Source organism: Carlito syrichta, unplaced genomic scaffold (genome assembly GCF_000164805.1).
Source record: "Carlito syrichta isolate Samal-C Ts95f unplaced genomic scaffold, Tarsius_syrichta-2.0.1 Scaffold173035, whole genome shotgun sequence".
In the NCBI taxonomy this organism is placed as follows: Eukaryota; Metazoa; Chordata; class Mammalia; order Primates; family Tarsiidae; genus Carlito; species Carlito syrichta.
In genome coordinates this window covers 42,534-60,635 of record NW_007117131.1, presented here as the reverse complement: position 1 = coordinate 60,635, position 18,102 = coordinate 42,534, and the positions used below count along the sequence as shown (strand labels likewise).

The 18,102-nt window shown below is 40.1% G+C and overlaps 1 protein-coding gene across 1 annotated transcript; it reads left to right on the top strand.

Moving 5' to 3' along the window:
• Window positions 1-5,649: 5,649 nt before the first annotated feature.
• Window positions 5,650-12,397, top strand: LOC103252845 (leukocyte immunoglobulin-like receptor subfamily B member 4). Its single transcript, XM_021709322.1, has 11 exons — window positions 5,650-5,683; window positions 5,838-5,873; window positions 6,059-6,343; window positions 6,494-6,796; window positions 7,224-7,339; window positions 7,434-7,557; window positions 7,667-7,717; window positions 8,601-8,717; window positions 9,126-9,178; window positions 12,011-12,166; window positions 12,251-12,397. Exons 1-11 carry the CDS (start codon window positions 5,650-5,652, stop codon window positions 12,395-12,397), a joined length of 1,422 nt encoding a protein of 473 aa, XP_021564997.1.
• Window positions 12,398-18,102: the final 5,705 nt, after the last annotated feature.

Here is an 18,102-nt window from a genome sequence, read left to right as displayed (position 1 = left end):
TTAATTATAAAAAAATAAAGTTTACCATTGCATCTGTCTTGTGTTTGATAAAATTTTTACTTGTGTCAATACAATTTACTATCCTTTACCACGATAATAGCTATCTAATCCATTTCTAAAGTTTTCTATTTTTCTCTGATCTAGGATTTGTTGATCATTCCTAATGCATGGTTCTCCTGCCATACACCTGACCCTCCATATATGGTTTCTCCCAAATACAACTCAAAAATAAAACTGATGAAGGAGACTTTTATATTCACTTTTCCCTACAGACTATGCTGCAGTGGCATCCATGCTCCTAAACTTAGCATCAGTTCATTATGCCAGCATAATGAGCCACACCCTCATACATTGGACAGATTCCCACGTCTAACAATATTGGAGTGAACATGTTTCACGCACACATGGGGAAGGTGGCTGAATGCTAACCACAGACCTGATTCAGTGAGCTGAGATAACCCAGGGTCTGTCCACAAACATAGGAGAGAGGTAATTACAGCCTCTGTAGGGACCCATATTTTTCCCAACTTATTTCCCTATTCTTACAGAGAAGCACAAAGTAGTGTGACTGCCCCGTGACCTGATCAACCATGTCCTTTTGCCTGCAGATTTGAACACAAGCTGGGGCCTTGAACATCCCCAGGTACTAATAAAGCTGTGTAGGTTGTTTATCAAAACACCAAAAGATTAACCATTTTGCTAAAACTTTAGAAACCAGCTCTATCCTTAACCAACTTCTACAAACTGTCTTATAATACTCCATCACCCAATTCCATTACCGGTCATGCCTAATATGAAATTTGCAGTTACCAGGATTAACTTACTATAGTTAGACTAGGAAAAATTAAGGCCAGGAAGACATGAACAAGAGTAGACTCATACTTACATGTCTGAGATTAGAACTGTTTCCAAAAGACATTCAAATAGCCCCTCAATAAACACTTTCCTGTCCTTCAGGCATCTCCTGCTATGATAATGTTAATTGCTAGACATGTTTAAGGACTACATCAACTTCAATTAAGATGCTCTCAAAAGAACGCTTGCCCAGTGATGGCATCTCCAACTTGAAACTGACAACAACTCCAGCTTTGGACCTCTGATCCAATGAACTACGTTTTGGACCTCTGGATCCAATGAACTACATTTCTAAGTAGTTTATGGGAACCTCTCCCTTTTTGCTAACTAGGGTTTTCTTTTCATTCCCCCAAAGATACATTAGATGGCTTGTCATTCCATGCAATCCAGATTATAAATTTTATTTGTCATTCCTAGATAATCTCAGCAAACAGTTGGTCCTTAAATAACAGGTTTGAACTGCTCAGGTATTACTGTAAATTTAGGGTTTTTTAAAAATAAAACAAGGATAAAAAACATGGCATTCCCCTGACGCAAAACTCACATATAAAAAGGGCCACCTTTTCCCTCATGCAGTTCCTACAGGTTTGAGTGGGTAAATGTTGATATATGTGAGTTGTCCTGGAACCAGTATATTGCATCTGCCAAAAGACAACTGTACTCAGAGAGATCTTTCTATAGCTTTTATCTTTTATTCCTGTTGATTGAAACAGTGAGTAGAACATCTTATATTTTCCTGTCCATTTTGAGAACATTCTACAGCCCCTCATCCCATAAGCAAATCCGGCTAATAAATGTTTTGGCCTGAAAATCATGATGTTTAGTGGTTCTTTGTTTGGAATCCTACCAGTCCCGTGGAAGAATTGTTTGGACACTCTCTTGAGGGAATTCCTCTGGGCTGTTTTGGGTTCACTCCAGTCTCGGGTGTGGCTAATGACAGCCTCCAACCTTCATCTGGAGCCCTAACCCTTTTCCTACCTGTGCAGACCCTAGGATTTATGTGTCCACACAAAGATGAAATCCTCCACCCCAATGATCTTTATGTTCACAGGCATTTGTCACAACTCAGCTTTGGACTCTGTCTTTTTCTGTGGATTCATCCTCACCAGGGGAACTTTCATTTCTCCTTTTCTGCTCATGGCTTTGATGATGTGCATACTTCAGAAATGCTATATGTAGTATTTACCAGTATTAGGAGCAGATGAAAGAGCATCGACTGTCCACCTTGATTGTGGCATCCACGACCAGGGTCCTTTCATGTCTGAACCCATATGTCTTAACCTGACATGTAAAATGTAACCATAAATGAGCTTTTTGCATAACCAGGAACCGCTGACACTTGCAACCACTCTGAAAAGTGAAGTTCATAAAAACACATTCCAAATGAGAAAACTAAGGCTAAGAGTTGGAGAGTTAATGCACAAGGTCATAAAGACAGTGCCTCATAGTCAGGAATTAAGTAAAAATCAGCTCCCTATCCAACTCCCCAAATCATAGTTCAAACATAAAGAATAATTCTAAGACTTGACCATGGACCGAGGTGCAGAGTGGTGGCCAAGAAAACAAGGGGCGCTCAGAAGGCAGGAGGGACACAGAGGTTTATTCCCTAATGGGGGGAGGTAGATGCCATTGTATTAGGCTGGTGAAAATGTAATTATGGTTTTAAAGTATGCATTTTAAACTATTATAACTAGGCTCAGACAAATTTTTATTAATCAAAATAGGAACCATGACAATCAACACATTTTGCCAATTATAAATAAGTCTGTTTATTCCCACAGCACAATACGTGCTTTGGGATTTGATGAATTCTGGGAAAGCATCTTCTGCATCCTGCAGGTTGTGGAAGTGTTTTCCTGCAAAAGGTTGTTGAGATACTTGAAGAAGTGGTAGTCGGTTGGCGAGAGGTCAGATGAATATGGCAGACGGGGCAAAACTTTGTAGCCCAATTCGTACAACTTTTGATTCATTGGTTGTGCAACGTATGGTGAGGCTTTGTCATGGAGAAGAATTGGGCCCTTCCTGTTGAACAATGCTGACTGCAGGCATTGCAGTTTTCAGTGCATCACATCAATTTTGCTGAGCATACTTCTCAAATGTAATGCCAGGATTCAGAAAGCTTTTGTGAATCAGACCAACAGCAGACCACCAAACAGTGACCACCAGGACTTTCTTTTTGCTGCAAGTTTCACTTTGGAAAGGGCTTTGGAGCTTCTTCTCTGACCAAACACTGATATGCTCATTGCTCAAAAATGTATAAAATTAACTTTTCATCACACGTCAACCTCAGAATGATTCGGTTTGTTGTTGTTGCATAGAATAAGAGAAGATTACACTTCAAAATGACATTAAAATTTTTTGGTCAGCTCATGAGGCACCCCTTATCAAGCTTTTTCACCTATTCAGTTTGTTTCAAGTGCCAAATGACCATAGAATGGTTGACACTGAGTTATTTGGCCACTTCTTGTGTAGTTGCAAGAGGATCAGCTTCAGTGATTGCTTTCATTTGGTCGCTATAAACTTTGTATGACTGGCCATTACATTCCTCATTTTCAAGGCTCTTGTCTCCTTTGCAAAACTTCTTGAACCACCACCGCACTGTATGTTCATTAGCAGTTCCTGGGCCAAATGGATTGTTGATGTTGCAGTTGTCTCTGTTGCTTTACAACTCATTTTGAACTCAAGTAAGAAAATTGCTCAAATTTGCTTTTTTCTAACATTATTTCCATAGTTTAAGATAAATATTTTAAAAAGCAAGTAAAAAGTCGTTAGCAAAAAAAGCAAGAATAGTGCATTAGAAGCATATATTACAATCACATTTATTAAGAATGTATTCAAATATTGAATGGCAAATTTTAACTTTTAAAAACCACAATTATGGTTGCGCCAACCTACTATATATATACAAAGAAAGGTTTAAGAAATGAACTTTTCCTCAGAATTGTTTTGATTATTTTCGGTCATTTATAATTTCACATGGATTTCTATATTGTTGCTTTCAGATCTGAGAAGAATGCTGCTGGTATTGCATTAAATCTGTAGATTGCCTTGGGTAGGGTAGACATCTTAACAATGCTGATTCTTCCAATCCATATACATGGAATTTTTTTCCATTTGTTTTGTCATCTTTGACTTCTTTGAGCAGTGTTTTGTACTATTCATTGTAAAAGTTTTTCACTTCTCTGGTTAGAAAGATGTTGAGGTATTTCATTTCTTTTTGTGGCTGTTGTGAATGAGATTTTGCTTTTTTAGTTGTTTCTCTGTTTGTTGTTGGGGTATAAGAATATGACTGTTGGTTGTATTCTTGATTTGGTATCCTGAGACTTTGTCAAAGTCCTTTATCAGTGCAAGAAAGTTTTTGACAGATTCCCTTGGATTTATATTGCCACACTATTCACAGTAGTGCAATCCTGGAACCAACCGGGCTGCCCATTGAAATTAGACTGGATGAAAACAATGTGGTACATATACACGATGGAATATTACACAGTCATAAAAAGGAAAAAATTATGAACTTGGCAGCAAATTGTATGGATTTAGAATATGTAATACTAAGTGATCTATCACAGAAATAAAGACCTGTGCACTCCATGTTCTTAATCATAAGTGGACCCTGAGCAATTGTACTAATACTACAAGAAAGTGATTGGTAGTAGCGTAAAACTGCCAAGGGAGGGCACACTTCATCAATAAGTGTACCTGATCTCAACCTAGGTGAAGTGGGGACCCAAGTGAAGCTCAAAGTTTACCTGTACAATGATCATTTGTATACCTGACCCTGAATTGTACCCTACATTTTTAAAATAACAGAAAGAAAGGAACTGTTAGGTAAAAAAAAACAACAGCAACAACAACAACAACAACAAAAAACTCTCAAGGCAAAAAGAGAGGTCATTTTCTCTTATTGCTTGTATTTCTCCTTTGTCCTCTTTGTCACATGGAGATCTACTTGAACTATGGGGCTTTCAATAAAAGTCAATCTCTACTCCACCTACAGGTCAGAGTTCACAAGTCCTTGATTATGGATTGAAGTTGAGGAATGACCAAGAAAACAATGGACCCTAAGGAGGCAGGAATAAAACAGAGTTTGTTCTCAAAGAGTGGGGGAATTCATGCCACTGGGAACAGAAGGAATAAATAAAAATAAAGAAGTGAGAGAAGGGAACTATTTGTAAGATAACTCATCCTCCAAAAGCAAGAAAAGAGACAGCATTTCTTTTCTTATTTCTCTTGTCTGCTCACTTCCACAAGCTCAACTTGAACAGCACAGTCAGATTTTAGATGTCTCTGCTGACCTGAGTCTGCCATGTAACATGAACTTGTACCTTACCCGAAGCATCTTCAGGGCTGACAAAATGACCCCATAAAGGTGAGTTGATGGATGAGCTGAGAAGTGAAAGAGGCCCCACGGGAGGATCTGAGAGGGAAGAAGGAGACCCCGGTCAACTTCACCCAGAACTGGCCAATTCAGGAAGGCATTGTGTCTATTTGCTGTTATGTCCTGGCCCTTGGTGACATAAAGATAAGTCAGACAGACATTTGCCAGAGGTCAGGGTAGAGGGCATTTTTGTGTGAAATGTCCCCAGAGAGCCTGGTGCTCACTATAGGACCAATGTTGTGGAAATGAGAACCAGCTTTCTAGGGAAAGAAGTTGCCCTTTCTGTGAGTCTGTTGATGTGGCAATTCTGTTACAACAACTCAGCCCCAAGTGGCCAAATTATCAGTGTCTGTCTTTCCTGTCAAGCATAGTGATCTCATACTTCTGCACAGCAAGAACCAGGAAGAGGAGAAGCCATGATCCTGACCCTCACAGCCCTGCTTTGTCTTGGTGAGATTTGAACAGGGGGTGGGAAGACCCTAGTCGGAGCTGAACCCCACCCCACAACCAGGCCCTGGGCCCCAGATGCTCAGGAGGCTTCTTGGAAGCAAAGGGTCGGCTCAAGCTTCAGAGGGCTAATCTCTCACAGGGAACTCTCTTCCAGGGTTGAGTCTGGGCCCCAGGACCCAAGTTCAGGCAGGTGAGTCTGTCCCCAACCGTCCCAGGTCCCTCCTCCTTGTTGGGAACAAGAGGCTACACCTGGGTAGTAGGATAAGAACAGCAGCTCTGGGCTGATCGATGGGGATATCTAGATTGTCCTGGGGCTGAGAGCGGGGATCTTAGGGATGGGAATGTCAGAGTTCCCAGGCTCTGATTTTCTTTCAGGGACCATCCCCAAGCCCACCTTCTGGGCAGAGCCAGGGTCTGTGATCTCCTGGGGAGATCCTGTGACCATGTGGTGTCAGGGGAGCCTGGAGACCCAGAAATACTGTCTGAATAAAGAGGGAAGTTCACTGCCCAGAGAAATACAGAGCACACAAGAACCTGGGAACAAGGGCAAGTTCTACATCTCATACATGACAGATAAATATGCAGGAAGATATCACTGTTACTATGGCAGCTCTGGTAGCAAGTCAGACCTGAGTGACACTCTGGAGCTGGTGGTTACAGGTAAGAGGACACTCAAGGATCCCAGCCCCAGGCTGTGTCCTCACGAAGTGGGTCTGCTCTTGGGAATGTTTCACGCCCACACAACCCAGCCCTGGGGAATCATGAGGTAATTGTGAGCCCCATTTCACACTGTGTCCCCCTCTCTCCTAGGAGCCTACAGAAAACCCACTATCTCAGCTCTGCCCAGCCCTGTCATAACCTCAGGAGGGAACGTGACACTCCTGTGTCGCACTTCAGGGGTATTTGGAAAGTTCATTCTCATTGAGGAAGGAGAATACACTCACGCCAGGACCCTGGACTCACAGAGGCATCCAACTGGGCAGTTCCAGGCGCTGTTCCCTGTGGGCCCCATGACCCCCAGCCACAGGTGGACATTCAGATGCTATGGCTATTACAGAAACACACCCCAGGTGTGGTCAGAACCAAGTGACCCCCTGAACATTCTGATCATAGGTGAGAAGGCTAGTGGGTTCAGTTAGGAACCCAGACTCTGCACAGGCCCTGCCCTGGGAGCCCCAGATGGTGGTGGTTGCAATGGGGGCAAAGGCTCAAGAAAGGAAGAGAGACAGGGAGAGTTTGGGATGAGGGAGGGGGCAGAGATTCATAGACAACAGAGACTGATAGAGAGACTGAGGGTCCCCAGATAGAGGCCCTAGGGAGGTCTCAGAATAGGGTGGGGCCACTTCTCTCTGGGAAAGCTCCTTAGGATACCCTTCCTCTCAGTGCAGCCAGGGCCTATGGTGGCCTTAGGAGAGTATGTGGCCCTGCTGTGTCAGTCACAGAACCCAGTGGACACTTTTCTTCTGTCCAAGGAAGGGAAAGCTGCCCCCCCAACCACGTTTAAGATCAAAGTACCAGTACTGAGTTCAAATCTTCCAAGGCGTGCTTTCCATGAGTCCTGTGAACTCATTCCATGGGAGAATCTACAGGTGCTATGGCTCAAATAGCACCTCCTTCTACCTGTTTTCAAACTCCAGTTCTCCCCTGGAGCTGGTGGTCTCAGATGAGCACCTCTAACTGACCCTGTCCTTCCTGAGCTCAAAGTATTAGCTCAGAGTCCTGACCACAGAAGTGCTCTGGGTTGGGGTAGAGGGAGGGGGGCTCCAAGGGACAGTCAGTCAGAAGGGTATTCATCTATGGAGGACAGGGTGCCAACATGGTCCTTCTCAGGCATGTCCATCCCTTCTTCTCTCCTGGGGTCCAGAACATACCAGGTGAGTGACTGGGTACTCCTGGGGAGATCAGAGGACAGATGTAGAGATTGAGCAGACATGGTGTCTCTAGGGCAATGTTCAGATACTTATCTCCTTTTCTTTGTTCTAGATCCCCCAGGTGACCACAGCTCCCTACTCACAGGGCTCATCTCTACAGCTGGTGAGTCTCAGGAACTCTGACTAGAGAGTTTCCAATTTCCCCAGGCCTGTCTCTAGAGACCCTCAGCTGGTCTAACACTTAGATCCAAATTTAAACTCAGCTGGTGTTCAGGGAACTGGAAACTGATCAGAGACATGTCTGAGGACCACAGGCTCCCGGGGGCTCTGAGGCTTGGCTGGCGAGAGTTGGGGGCTCAAAGCAGAGTGGGATTTTGGGGCACAACCTGGGAGACGAGCAGTCGTGTTGAAGTAGGGAGAAGGACAGCTCCCGAACTCCCTGTCTTAACCCAGGAGGCCCTGAGGATCAGACCTTCATCCTCACAGAGTCAGGTTCCCAGAAAGGTGAGTGAGGGGCTTGGTGTGAGGGTGGGAGACGGTCCAAGGGAGGAAGGGGGTAAATTATGTCACAGGCTTAGGCTTCTCTGGAGATGGTGATTTGAAGAAACCCCTCCCTGTCTGGGCTTCAGTTTCTCCATGTATAAAGGAGAGAGACCCGCCCATAAAGAAAATCCCCTTTTTTTCTGACCCTGGCTGTGACATCCTGGGAAAGGAACCCTCCAGGGAAGATTCCCAGGACCCATTGCTGCAGGTGCCTGTCCCACCTGCATTGGTGATGGTGACATTGTGCAGGGGAGGCGAGAAGTGCCTTGGGACAGGGTTTTCACTTAGGGGCTCAGCATTTATTTCCCAGCTTTGCTGTTTCTTGACAGGGGGACCTCTAGAATTTCTGTTTTCTTCTGTAAAATGGGTGGGGCGAGTGTGGTGATACCATGTTATAGCATTGCTCTCAGGGTGGAAGGTGATGCATGAAAGACACAGCATGTGCTTGTGCAGAGTCGGAGCTCAATTAAATGATGTAATTCCTGGCGTCTCTGGTGCCATAGGTTTGGAAAGGTACATGGAGATTCTGATCGGAGTCTCAGTGGCCATGGTTCTGCTTCTCTTCCTTTTCCTCTTCTTCTTCCTCCGACACCATCATCAGCGCAAACATAAGACATCAGGTGAGTAGGGAATAGAGGGACCCATGTGCTGACTGAGGGTGGGCTGAGGACACCACCAAATGGGAAACAGGCAGATGGGAAATTTCAGCTAGGAAATCAGCTCTAGATTTTCTAATCAGAAAAATCTAGAAGAAAAGCACTTAATGTCAGCACACATGTACATATTTAGAGTATTCTTTGAGCTTTCCCAAACTCCTGAAATATTAGGAATGTCTCTGCAGGAGTGTTTCTTGTGGGAGGAGCTGGGGCGCAGGGGAGATGTTCCGAACCTCACACCTTGGAACCTTGGGGACATCACAGCTGCTCCTGGTGACTCAGTGGCTCCATTTGGACCAGGGCAGGACCTGGGGAACTGAGAGGTCCCAGGAAGTCTTCCCAGGATATAAGCCCATTGTCCTGCCCCTGCAGATGCTGCCCTGAAGGAAACACAGCCTGAGGATTGGGTGGAGCTGGAGAGTCGGGTGAGACCCTGCCCCTTCCAGGCATCACTAGGCTTCCTGTTGTAGATTTATACCGGGGATACTTCTTTGTTCTCCCCACACCACTCTCAGCGTCATCTCCCAGTGGATTCTTCCTCCTAGAGCACTGCCTTCTGTCTGCTGGACTCACTTTCTCCTGGTTTCCTGGCACCTTGTAAGCTCCTTTTTTCTGTCCCCTTTCTGGCTCCTCATCCTCTGACTCTCTGGTTATTAGAGTGCCCCCAGGCCTCAGAAGGACGCAGTAATGAATGAGCCACCTACATCTCCTGGGTTCTCCTTATTCATTCATCCAACAAATATCCACAGAGAACTCACTGTTTTTTTCCTTTACTGGGCTAAACTTCTCCTTTTAAATTATCATGCTTGATTTTGTGTTCGGGGGTACAAGTGCATGTTGTTGCATGGGCATATTGTGCTGTGGTGAGGATTGAGTTCAGGTGATCCTTTCCCCAGTTAGTGAACACTGTCTCTAACAGCAGATTTATGAGCCCCCATGTGCCCTTCCTGTCTTTTTCTTTTTAGTGTCACAAGTGTCTGCTATTTTCATCTTTGTGACTATTTTGCTCACCCATATACATGAGAACATGGGAAGTTTGGTTTTCTGTTTCTGATTTTGTTCACTTGGGACGATGTTCTCCAGCTCCAAGCATGTTGCTGCTAAGAACATGATTTTTCTTTCCTTTTCTTTTCATGGTTGTGTAGTATTCCATGATGTATATTTACCACATTTTCTTTATCCAGTCAATTGGTGACTAGATCTCCTCTGTGATGGGTGCTCCAGTGATTACCCCTCTTTTGTGATGGGTGTCCCAGTGAATGGCCGTCTTTTGTGATCAGTGATCCAGTGATTGGTCCTTCTAATGGGTGCCCCAGTGACAGGGCCTTTTTTGTGATGGGTGCCTCAGTGACTGGCCTGCCTATATGATAGGTGTCTCAGTCACTGAGTCTTCTAGTGAGGTATGCACAGGTGACTAACCCTTCTCTAGGATGAGTATCATAGTATCAATTGGTGATGGACCTTAGTCTAGTCCCATGACTATGCTGTTGTGAATAATGTTTCAATGAACACATGAGTACAGGTATCTTTTTATATAATTATTTATATTCCTTTGGGGAGATACCTAATAGTGGGATTGCTGGGTTGAGTGATAGTTCAATTTTTAGTTCTTTGAGAGATCTCCATACTGCATTCCACAGAGGTTGAACCAGCTTATAACCATACCAACCATATGATTGCTCTCTTTTCATTTCATAGATGTTGCATCTTTACCAATATCTGCTGTTATTTGGCTTTTAGTGAATAATAGCAATTCCTACTGGTGTAAGATGATGTCCCATTTTGGTTTTAGTTTGCATTTCTCTGATTAGTTGTGATGTTGAACATTTTTTCTTCATAAATTTGTTGGCTGCTTGTGTGTCTTCTTTTGAGAAGTATCTGTTGTTGCCAATGCCCATTTTTTGAAGAAGTGGTTTGGGATTTTTTTTTCATGTTGAGTTGCTTGAGTTCCTTGTACATTCTGGATATTAGCCCTTTGTTGAGGCAGAATTTGCACTTTTTTTCCCTTCCATATATGTTCTCTTCACACTGTTGACTATTTATTTTGCTGTGCAGAAGATTTTTTAGTTTAATTAAGTCCCATTTGTCAAATTTTGTTGTGTTTGTTTTGAGTCTTCTTTATAAATTTTTTCCTTACTCCTATATCCAAAATAGTTTTTCCTTGGTTTTCTTGCAAGATTTTAATAATTTCATATATTATGTTTAAGTATTTAATTAATTTGTACTGTTTTTGTATATAGTGAGAATTAGTGGTTCAGTTTCAATTTTCCCTGTAGGGATAGCAAATTTTTCCAGCACCATTTATTTAATAAGGTTTTCTTTTCTTTATTATTTTTTTGTTTGCTTTGTGGAAGAATAGTTGGTTATAGGTATGTGACTTTATTTCTGGGTTCTCTATTCTGTTCCATTGTTCTATCTGTCTATGTTTGTACCAGTACTATGCTGTTTATTTACTCTAGCCTTGTGGTATAATTTGAAGTCAGACACTGTGATGCTTTCCTAATTGTTCTTTTATCTTAAGATTACTTTGTTGAAGCTCTCTCTTGGTTCCATATAAGCTTCATTGTTGCTTTTTTCTAGTTCAGTGAAAAATTATGTTGATATTTTGATAGGGATCGTGTTGAATTTGTATATTGCTTTAGGCAATATGGTCATTTTAGCTATATTGATTTTTTTGAATCCATGAGTATGGAGTGCTTTTCTATTATGTTGTGTTGTCTATAATTTTTTCATCAATGTCTGAAGTTTTCCATGTAGAGTTCTTTTATCTGTTTGGCTAGATGTATTCCCAGGGTTGTGTGTGTGTGTGTGTGTGTGTGTGTGTGTGAATGTGTGTGTGTGTGTGTGTGTGTGTGTGTATTTTAAATGTGATTAAGCTCTTAATTTGTTTCTCAACTTCAGCATCAATGGTATGTATGTGTGCTGTTTTTGTATTTTAATTTTGCAACCTGAAGTTTTACTGAAGTTGTTTATCAGATCTAGAAATCTCTTGGAGAAGTCTTTAGGGTTTTCTGTGTACATAATTATGCCATTAGTGAACAGAGATCATTTGACGTTTTCTTTACTGATGTGAATGTTTTTTATTTTGTTTTCTTGCCTGCTTGCTCTTGCTAGCACTTAGCAGTACAATGTTGAATTGGAGAGGTATAATCTGATTTAAAATGTTAAAGAATCAGTCTTGCAGCAGTGTGAAAAATTGACCACAGGGGATTAAGTAAAATCAAAGAGACACTCCTGGCACTGTCTCTCTCCTCTAGAGTCCACATGATGAAGATCCCCAGGGAGTGATGTGTCCCCAGGTGAACCTCTCCAGACTCAGGCGGGGAGTGACCTCTCCCTCTTCAGTCCTGTCAGGAGAATTCTTGCACATAAAAGACAGACAAGCAGAAGAGGACAGACGGAGGGACAGTCAGGTGGGTCCTACCCTCTTCACGTTCCCAGACTTCGCCCCTCCCCAACCATGTACACCTCTTCTCACTCTCCACCCCCCACTGCAGACTGCTGTATCTGAAGACCCCCATGAGGTGACCTATGCCCAGCTGCACAGCTTGACTCTCAGACAGAGGACAACTGAACCATCTTTGTCCCAGGAAGGTGATTCTACAGCTGAACCCAGTGTGTATGCAACTCTGGCCATCTACTAGCCCAGGAGGACTGAGAATCTACCCTCCATGGAGGGAGACTCGGGGACTCTGAAAGACTCAGGAGCTGCCCCTTGTAGACAATAGCTATGAACTCAGTCAAGCAGTACCAATCACAAAGAACAGCAGGAGATCTGGGAACTTAGGGAGTCACCTTATTCTTCTGTCAAACATAACTAATATCAATATACAGATTTTGGTCATAAAGCAACAGGTTTTCCAATAATCAGCGAGTTAAATGAAAAAAATCAATGAAAAAGTGAGAGCATTTTAAAAGTTGATTGTTAATGGAAATATGGCATATTAAACTATGAAACTGAAAAACTAAAACCATGACTTAATGTTATATAAGAAAAAAATCAGGGAAAGAATGACCTCAACTACCATGTAAATAATTTATAAAAATAATGACAAACTATTACTAATGAAGGTGTAATGAAAAAAAAAGTGGAGTTAATAATGAGAAAAAATTAGAAATTGAAAATTCAATGAACCAAAAATGTTCATTTTTGAAAACTTTTGTAAATTGCATTTGTAAATCTTAACAACGAGTAGGAATAAAAGAGAGCAGGAACACATTTCCAAAGGAGAATGAAAAACAAGACAGCCCTACAGTTGCTGCACACACTTTCAAAAGCTAATATCAGAATATTGTGCACATCTGTGCCAATGTATTAGAAATGCAGATTAAATGGACAACATTTCAAAATTATATTTTATTTAATGGACAAAATAAAGAGAAAATATGAATTTTTACTTTTATATTTTATATATAATTTCATATATATTTCACAGTATATATACAGTATATATACTTTTATACAGTATATATACTTTTATATTTTACAATATATATACTTTTGTGCAGTATATAATGTGAATATATATAGTATATATATATATTTATACAGTATATATGCCTATATTTTTACAGTATATATACAGTATAGATATATACTTTTATGTAGTGTATACACACACACACATATATATATATACACACACACTGTAAAAAATTTTCTTAGTGTAAGCTCTATTTCAGGAAACTTCATTGGTGATTGCTTGCAAATAACCACATATAGACTACACATGCTCCCAAAGTACCATGAATGTCTCCTGATAATAGAAAAAGAGGAAATAAGTGCAAACACATTTTATCAGACTTGGAAATAAATCAATACCTAATCTTGACAAGGAACCTACAAAATAAGAAAATCATAGAAGATCTGTCACATGAACTTCAATATAACAGATTTTCACAAATAAGATTTAATGGCATATCAAACTAAAATACATCAAATTTACAATGATTATTGTTGTGATTATTATTATTATTATCGTTAGTTTTTATTATTATTAGAGTCAGGCCACTCTGTCACTCAGGCTGGAGTGTAGTGAAATGATCACACATTATTGCTTCCTTGATCTCCTTGTCTTGGGTGATCCTCAGTCTCCCAGGTAACTTGGAACACAAGCACACACCACAATGCCCAGATTCATTTTTTGAATTTTTTTTTGCTATATTGCCTAAGCTGGTCTCAGATTCCTGGACTCAAGAAATCCTCCAGCCTCAACCTCCCAAAGTGATAAGATTATAGGTGTGAGCCACTATGCCCAGTCATGATTTTTTTTTAGTTTTTAAAGAAGGGTAACAAAAAATTCAAATTAAAAAGTATCCTCTCAAAAGATGCAGACAACACTTGTGATCAAATACACAAGTGTTCATAATAAAAATAAAAGCTCATCAGCAATAAAAGATAAAATATTATAACTTAAAAGACATTAAAAATGTGCAGTAACTTTTTCAAATAATATTTTTGAAATTTATTTTTGTATATTCCTTTAATTCATTTTATTTGGCAAATAAAAAAATATATTTTTGGCTGTAAATCGTGAAGTCTTTATATAGTGTACCTCACAGAATGTCTAGATAAGGTAACGTATCTGTAAACTCAGCTTGCTGTGTGTGTGTGTGTGTGTGTGTGTGTGTATGTTTGTGTGTGTGAAAGGAACATTTAAAATCTCTCTTACCGTGTTCATGCATACATTATTATTTACTGTATTCCCATTGTTGTACAAAAGATCTACCAAGCTTACTTCTCTTTAACTGAAATTTTGTATTGTCTGACCAACATTGCTCCAATTCTACCCAAACCCCATGCCAACTTCTGGTAGCCATGATGCTACTTTCTACTTCCATGAGTTGGACTGTTTTACATTCCACATAGAGGTGGGATCAGATGATGTCTCTTCCTCACTGCCTTTCTTATTTTACTTAGCATTATGTCCTATAAGTTCATTCTTGTTGTCACAAATGAATTTCTGCCTTCCAGAAGGTTCAAGAGAATCCTGTGTGTACATGCTCCATACTACATTCTCTTTATTTATAACTATGTGTTCATTGGTGGAGGCACTGTGTAACGCTTTAATGAATAAGAGAGTGCAGATATCATTTCCACATGCTGATTTAAGTTCCTTTGGATGTAGAACCAGAAATGAAACTGTGGAAACACATGGTAGTTGTAAGAGTTAATTGAGAGGAACTTCCATGCTTTCTTTGGTAACCACTGTGCTGATGTATAATTCCACTAACAGTGTGCAAGGGGTGTACTTATTCCACCTCCTCGCCAACACTTGTCACTTTACTCTTTTTTTCCCAAATAATAGTATCTTAACAGGTGTTAGAGATCATACCTTATTAAAGTTTAATTCTTTTTCTGATGAATGATATTAATCACTTTTTTCATTCACGTTAGTCATCTGTATGGATACTCTTGAAAAATGTTTATGATATTTGCTGATTTTCAAAATTTAATTTTTAACTGGCAAATAAAACATCAGTATTTATTGTGTAAAACATGATTTTTTGAATACATTTATATTATGGAATGAGTTAATCTGGCATCTTCATATAGTTATAATTTTTGTGGTAAGAATATTTTACTTTCTCTCCGTGGCATTTATAAAATTATAATATATTGTTAGCTATCATCTCCATGTTGGACAAAACATATGCCACACTTATTCCTCCTATGTAATGGAAGTCTTGTGTTTTTTGATCAACATCTTCCTAACTCTTCCACTAAAACATCCCAGCTTCTGGTATATAAAGGTATACATTTAGAATTCATATATGAGTAAGAACATATGATATTTTTCATTCTGTGCCTGGCTTATTAACATAATGTCCTTCGGGTCTATTTATGTTGTTGCAAATGACAGGATTTCCTTCTTTTAGTGGCTTAATAGCATTCCATTGTGTGTGCGTGAGCACACACACATTTATATTTATATGACATTTTCTTTATCCACTAATCCATTGAAGAACTTGAATGCTGATTCCAAATCTTGGCTACTGTGAGCAGTGCTACAGTAAACGTGTGAGTGAAGAAAACCACTGACACCCTGGTTTCATTTCCTTCCAACACAGACCTAGTAGTGGAAATGCTCGATTGTATGGTTGTTCTGTTTTCATTTTGGGGGGGAACCGCCATACATTTCCATAGTGACTATACTCATTTACATTTCCAGTCACAGTGTGTGAGGATTCCCTTTTCTCCACATCCTGGTGAACTATTTTTGCTCAGTATTGCTTTGCCAATTCGAGGTCTTTTTTGTTTTCATGCAAATTTCAGCATGTTTTATCTACTCTGTGAAGAATGTCATGGGTAGTTTTATAAAGATTGTGTAAACTGTGTAGATCCCTCTGGATAATACGGACTTTTTTTTGAGTTGGAATCTCACTATGTCGCCCAGACTGGAATGCAGTGGCCACTCCCGGTCACTGCAGCCTCGACCTGCTGGGTTTCAGTGATCCTTCCACCTCAGCCTTCCAGTAGCTGGAACTACAGGCACGCGCTACCATGCCTGGCTAATTATTGATTTATTGTAGAGATGAGGTCTCGCCAAGTTGCTCAGGTGGGTCTTGAACCCGCAGGCTCAGGCAATCCACTCACGTCAGCCTCCCAAAGCACAGGATTACAGGCTGAGCCACCAAGTCCAGCTAGACATTTTAATGACATCAATTCTTCCAATTCTTAAGCAAGAATATGTTTATATTCATTTTTTATTCGCTTTAATTTATTTCATCAATGTTTTAGAGATTTTAGAATATAGATCTTTCACTTCCATGGTTAGATTAATTCCTAAGATTTTTCATAGCTATTGTAAGTGGGATTGTTTTCTTGAGTTATTTTTCAGATAGTCATTGTCAGTGTATAGAAATACTATGGATTCCTGTACATTGATTTTGTATTTAACAAATTTACTGAATCCATATACTTTTTTATTTCAAATTTTTATTTTAAGTATATGGGGTACAATTCAGGGGTAAGTATACAAATGTTCATTATGCAGGTATCATTTTTGATGAGGTCTGCCCTCCCTCCCCCGGCAGTTTCCCCTACTGCCAATCCATTTCTGATAGTATTTTGATAACTGTTCAAGGTCCACTTATGAGTGAGAATATGTGATTCTTATATCTTTGTTTATGTGAGAGATCATTCAGTATTATAGCCTCTAATTCCACCCAAGTTGCTGAAAATTTCATAATTTTATCCTTCTTTATGACTGAATAATATCCCATTGTGTATATGCACCTTTAAAAAAAATCCAGTTCTCTTTTGATGGACAGCACAGTTCGTTCCATGTTTTTGCTACTGGAAATAATGCTGCATTAAACATGAGTGTGCATGTATATTTTTCATAGAGTGATTTGAGTTCTTCCAGGTGTATTCCCAGGACTGAGATTGTGGGGTCATATGGAAAGTTGATTTTAAGATCTTTTAGGAATTATGCTTTCATGAGCCTGTCAAGCTCCATTAAAATTTCATTCAGTTTTAGCCCTTGCATTTCTTGATTTTTATTCATTCTATTCAATGATTATCTTATTTCCACAAGTACCTTCTGGATATTGTCATGCTATGAGATAGCCATTGTTTGTGCCCCAGTAGCTGTGCTTTCTATCATTAACTCTTTCCTGGAACTCTGATGGTTACTCTCAGCATTTCATTGCTTTCTCTTCATTTGTGGCAGTTCCCTAATATTTCTCTTTAATTATGTTGCTCAGTAGAAAGTGGAGAAGCAGTCAGTTCTGATATTTGCTCTATCATTTATCCTTCCTTGAGCTAGAACTCCAGGTTTGCTCAATTATGAAGTAGGAGTGGGGGTAGGGTTTTGTATTGTCTCTTTACAATTTTGCGCACTTATTAGAAGGTGGGAGGGGGCGGCAAGGATTCTGAACCTATTAGCAGGTCAAGCTGTTTGTTATCTGGTGAAAGGGCCAGCTGGGATTTCCTCTTTGTCTTTGCACAATATAACCTTACAGTGGGTATGCTTCCATAGCCCCTGAGTCCAAGACAGAGTATAAGTGGGAAAAGAGAAACAAAAGAGAAAGGAGGATAAGGAGAAAGAAGAAAAAGAAAAATAGAAAAAGAATGAAATAAAAATTAACAAAAGAGAAAGAGTAAAGAAAGATAAATAGAAGGGAAGAAAAGAGAAAACCAACCAACAAACAAATAAAATTATTTCTTTTACTTTATTTTATTTTTTACCTTTTTAATTTTTATTTTAAAACTGTGAGGAAATGGAGGGCTTTCTGACATCACACAACATACCTAAGTTGGAACAAGAAGAAATTGAGACCCTAAATAAACCAATAACAATCAAGGAAATCGACTACATAATAAGAAAATTTCCTACAAAAAAAA

Bases quoted from the DNA above. Each gene is read 5' to 3' on its own strand.
- LOC103252845 (XM_021709322.1), top strand. From the start codon at position 5,650: ATGATCCTGACCCTCACAGCCCTGCTTTGTCTTG. The intron at 5,684-5,837 runs GTGAGATTTGAA...ACTCTCTTCCAG, and splicing joins CACAGCCCTGCTTTGTCTTG to GGTTGAGTCTGGGCCCCAGG. The intron at 5,874-6,058 runs GTGAGTCTGTCC...ATTTTCTTTCAG, and splicing joins CAGGACCCAAGTTCAGGCAG to GGACCATCCCCAAGCCCACC.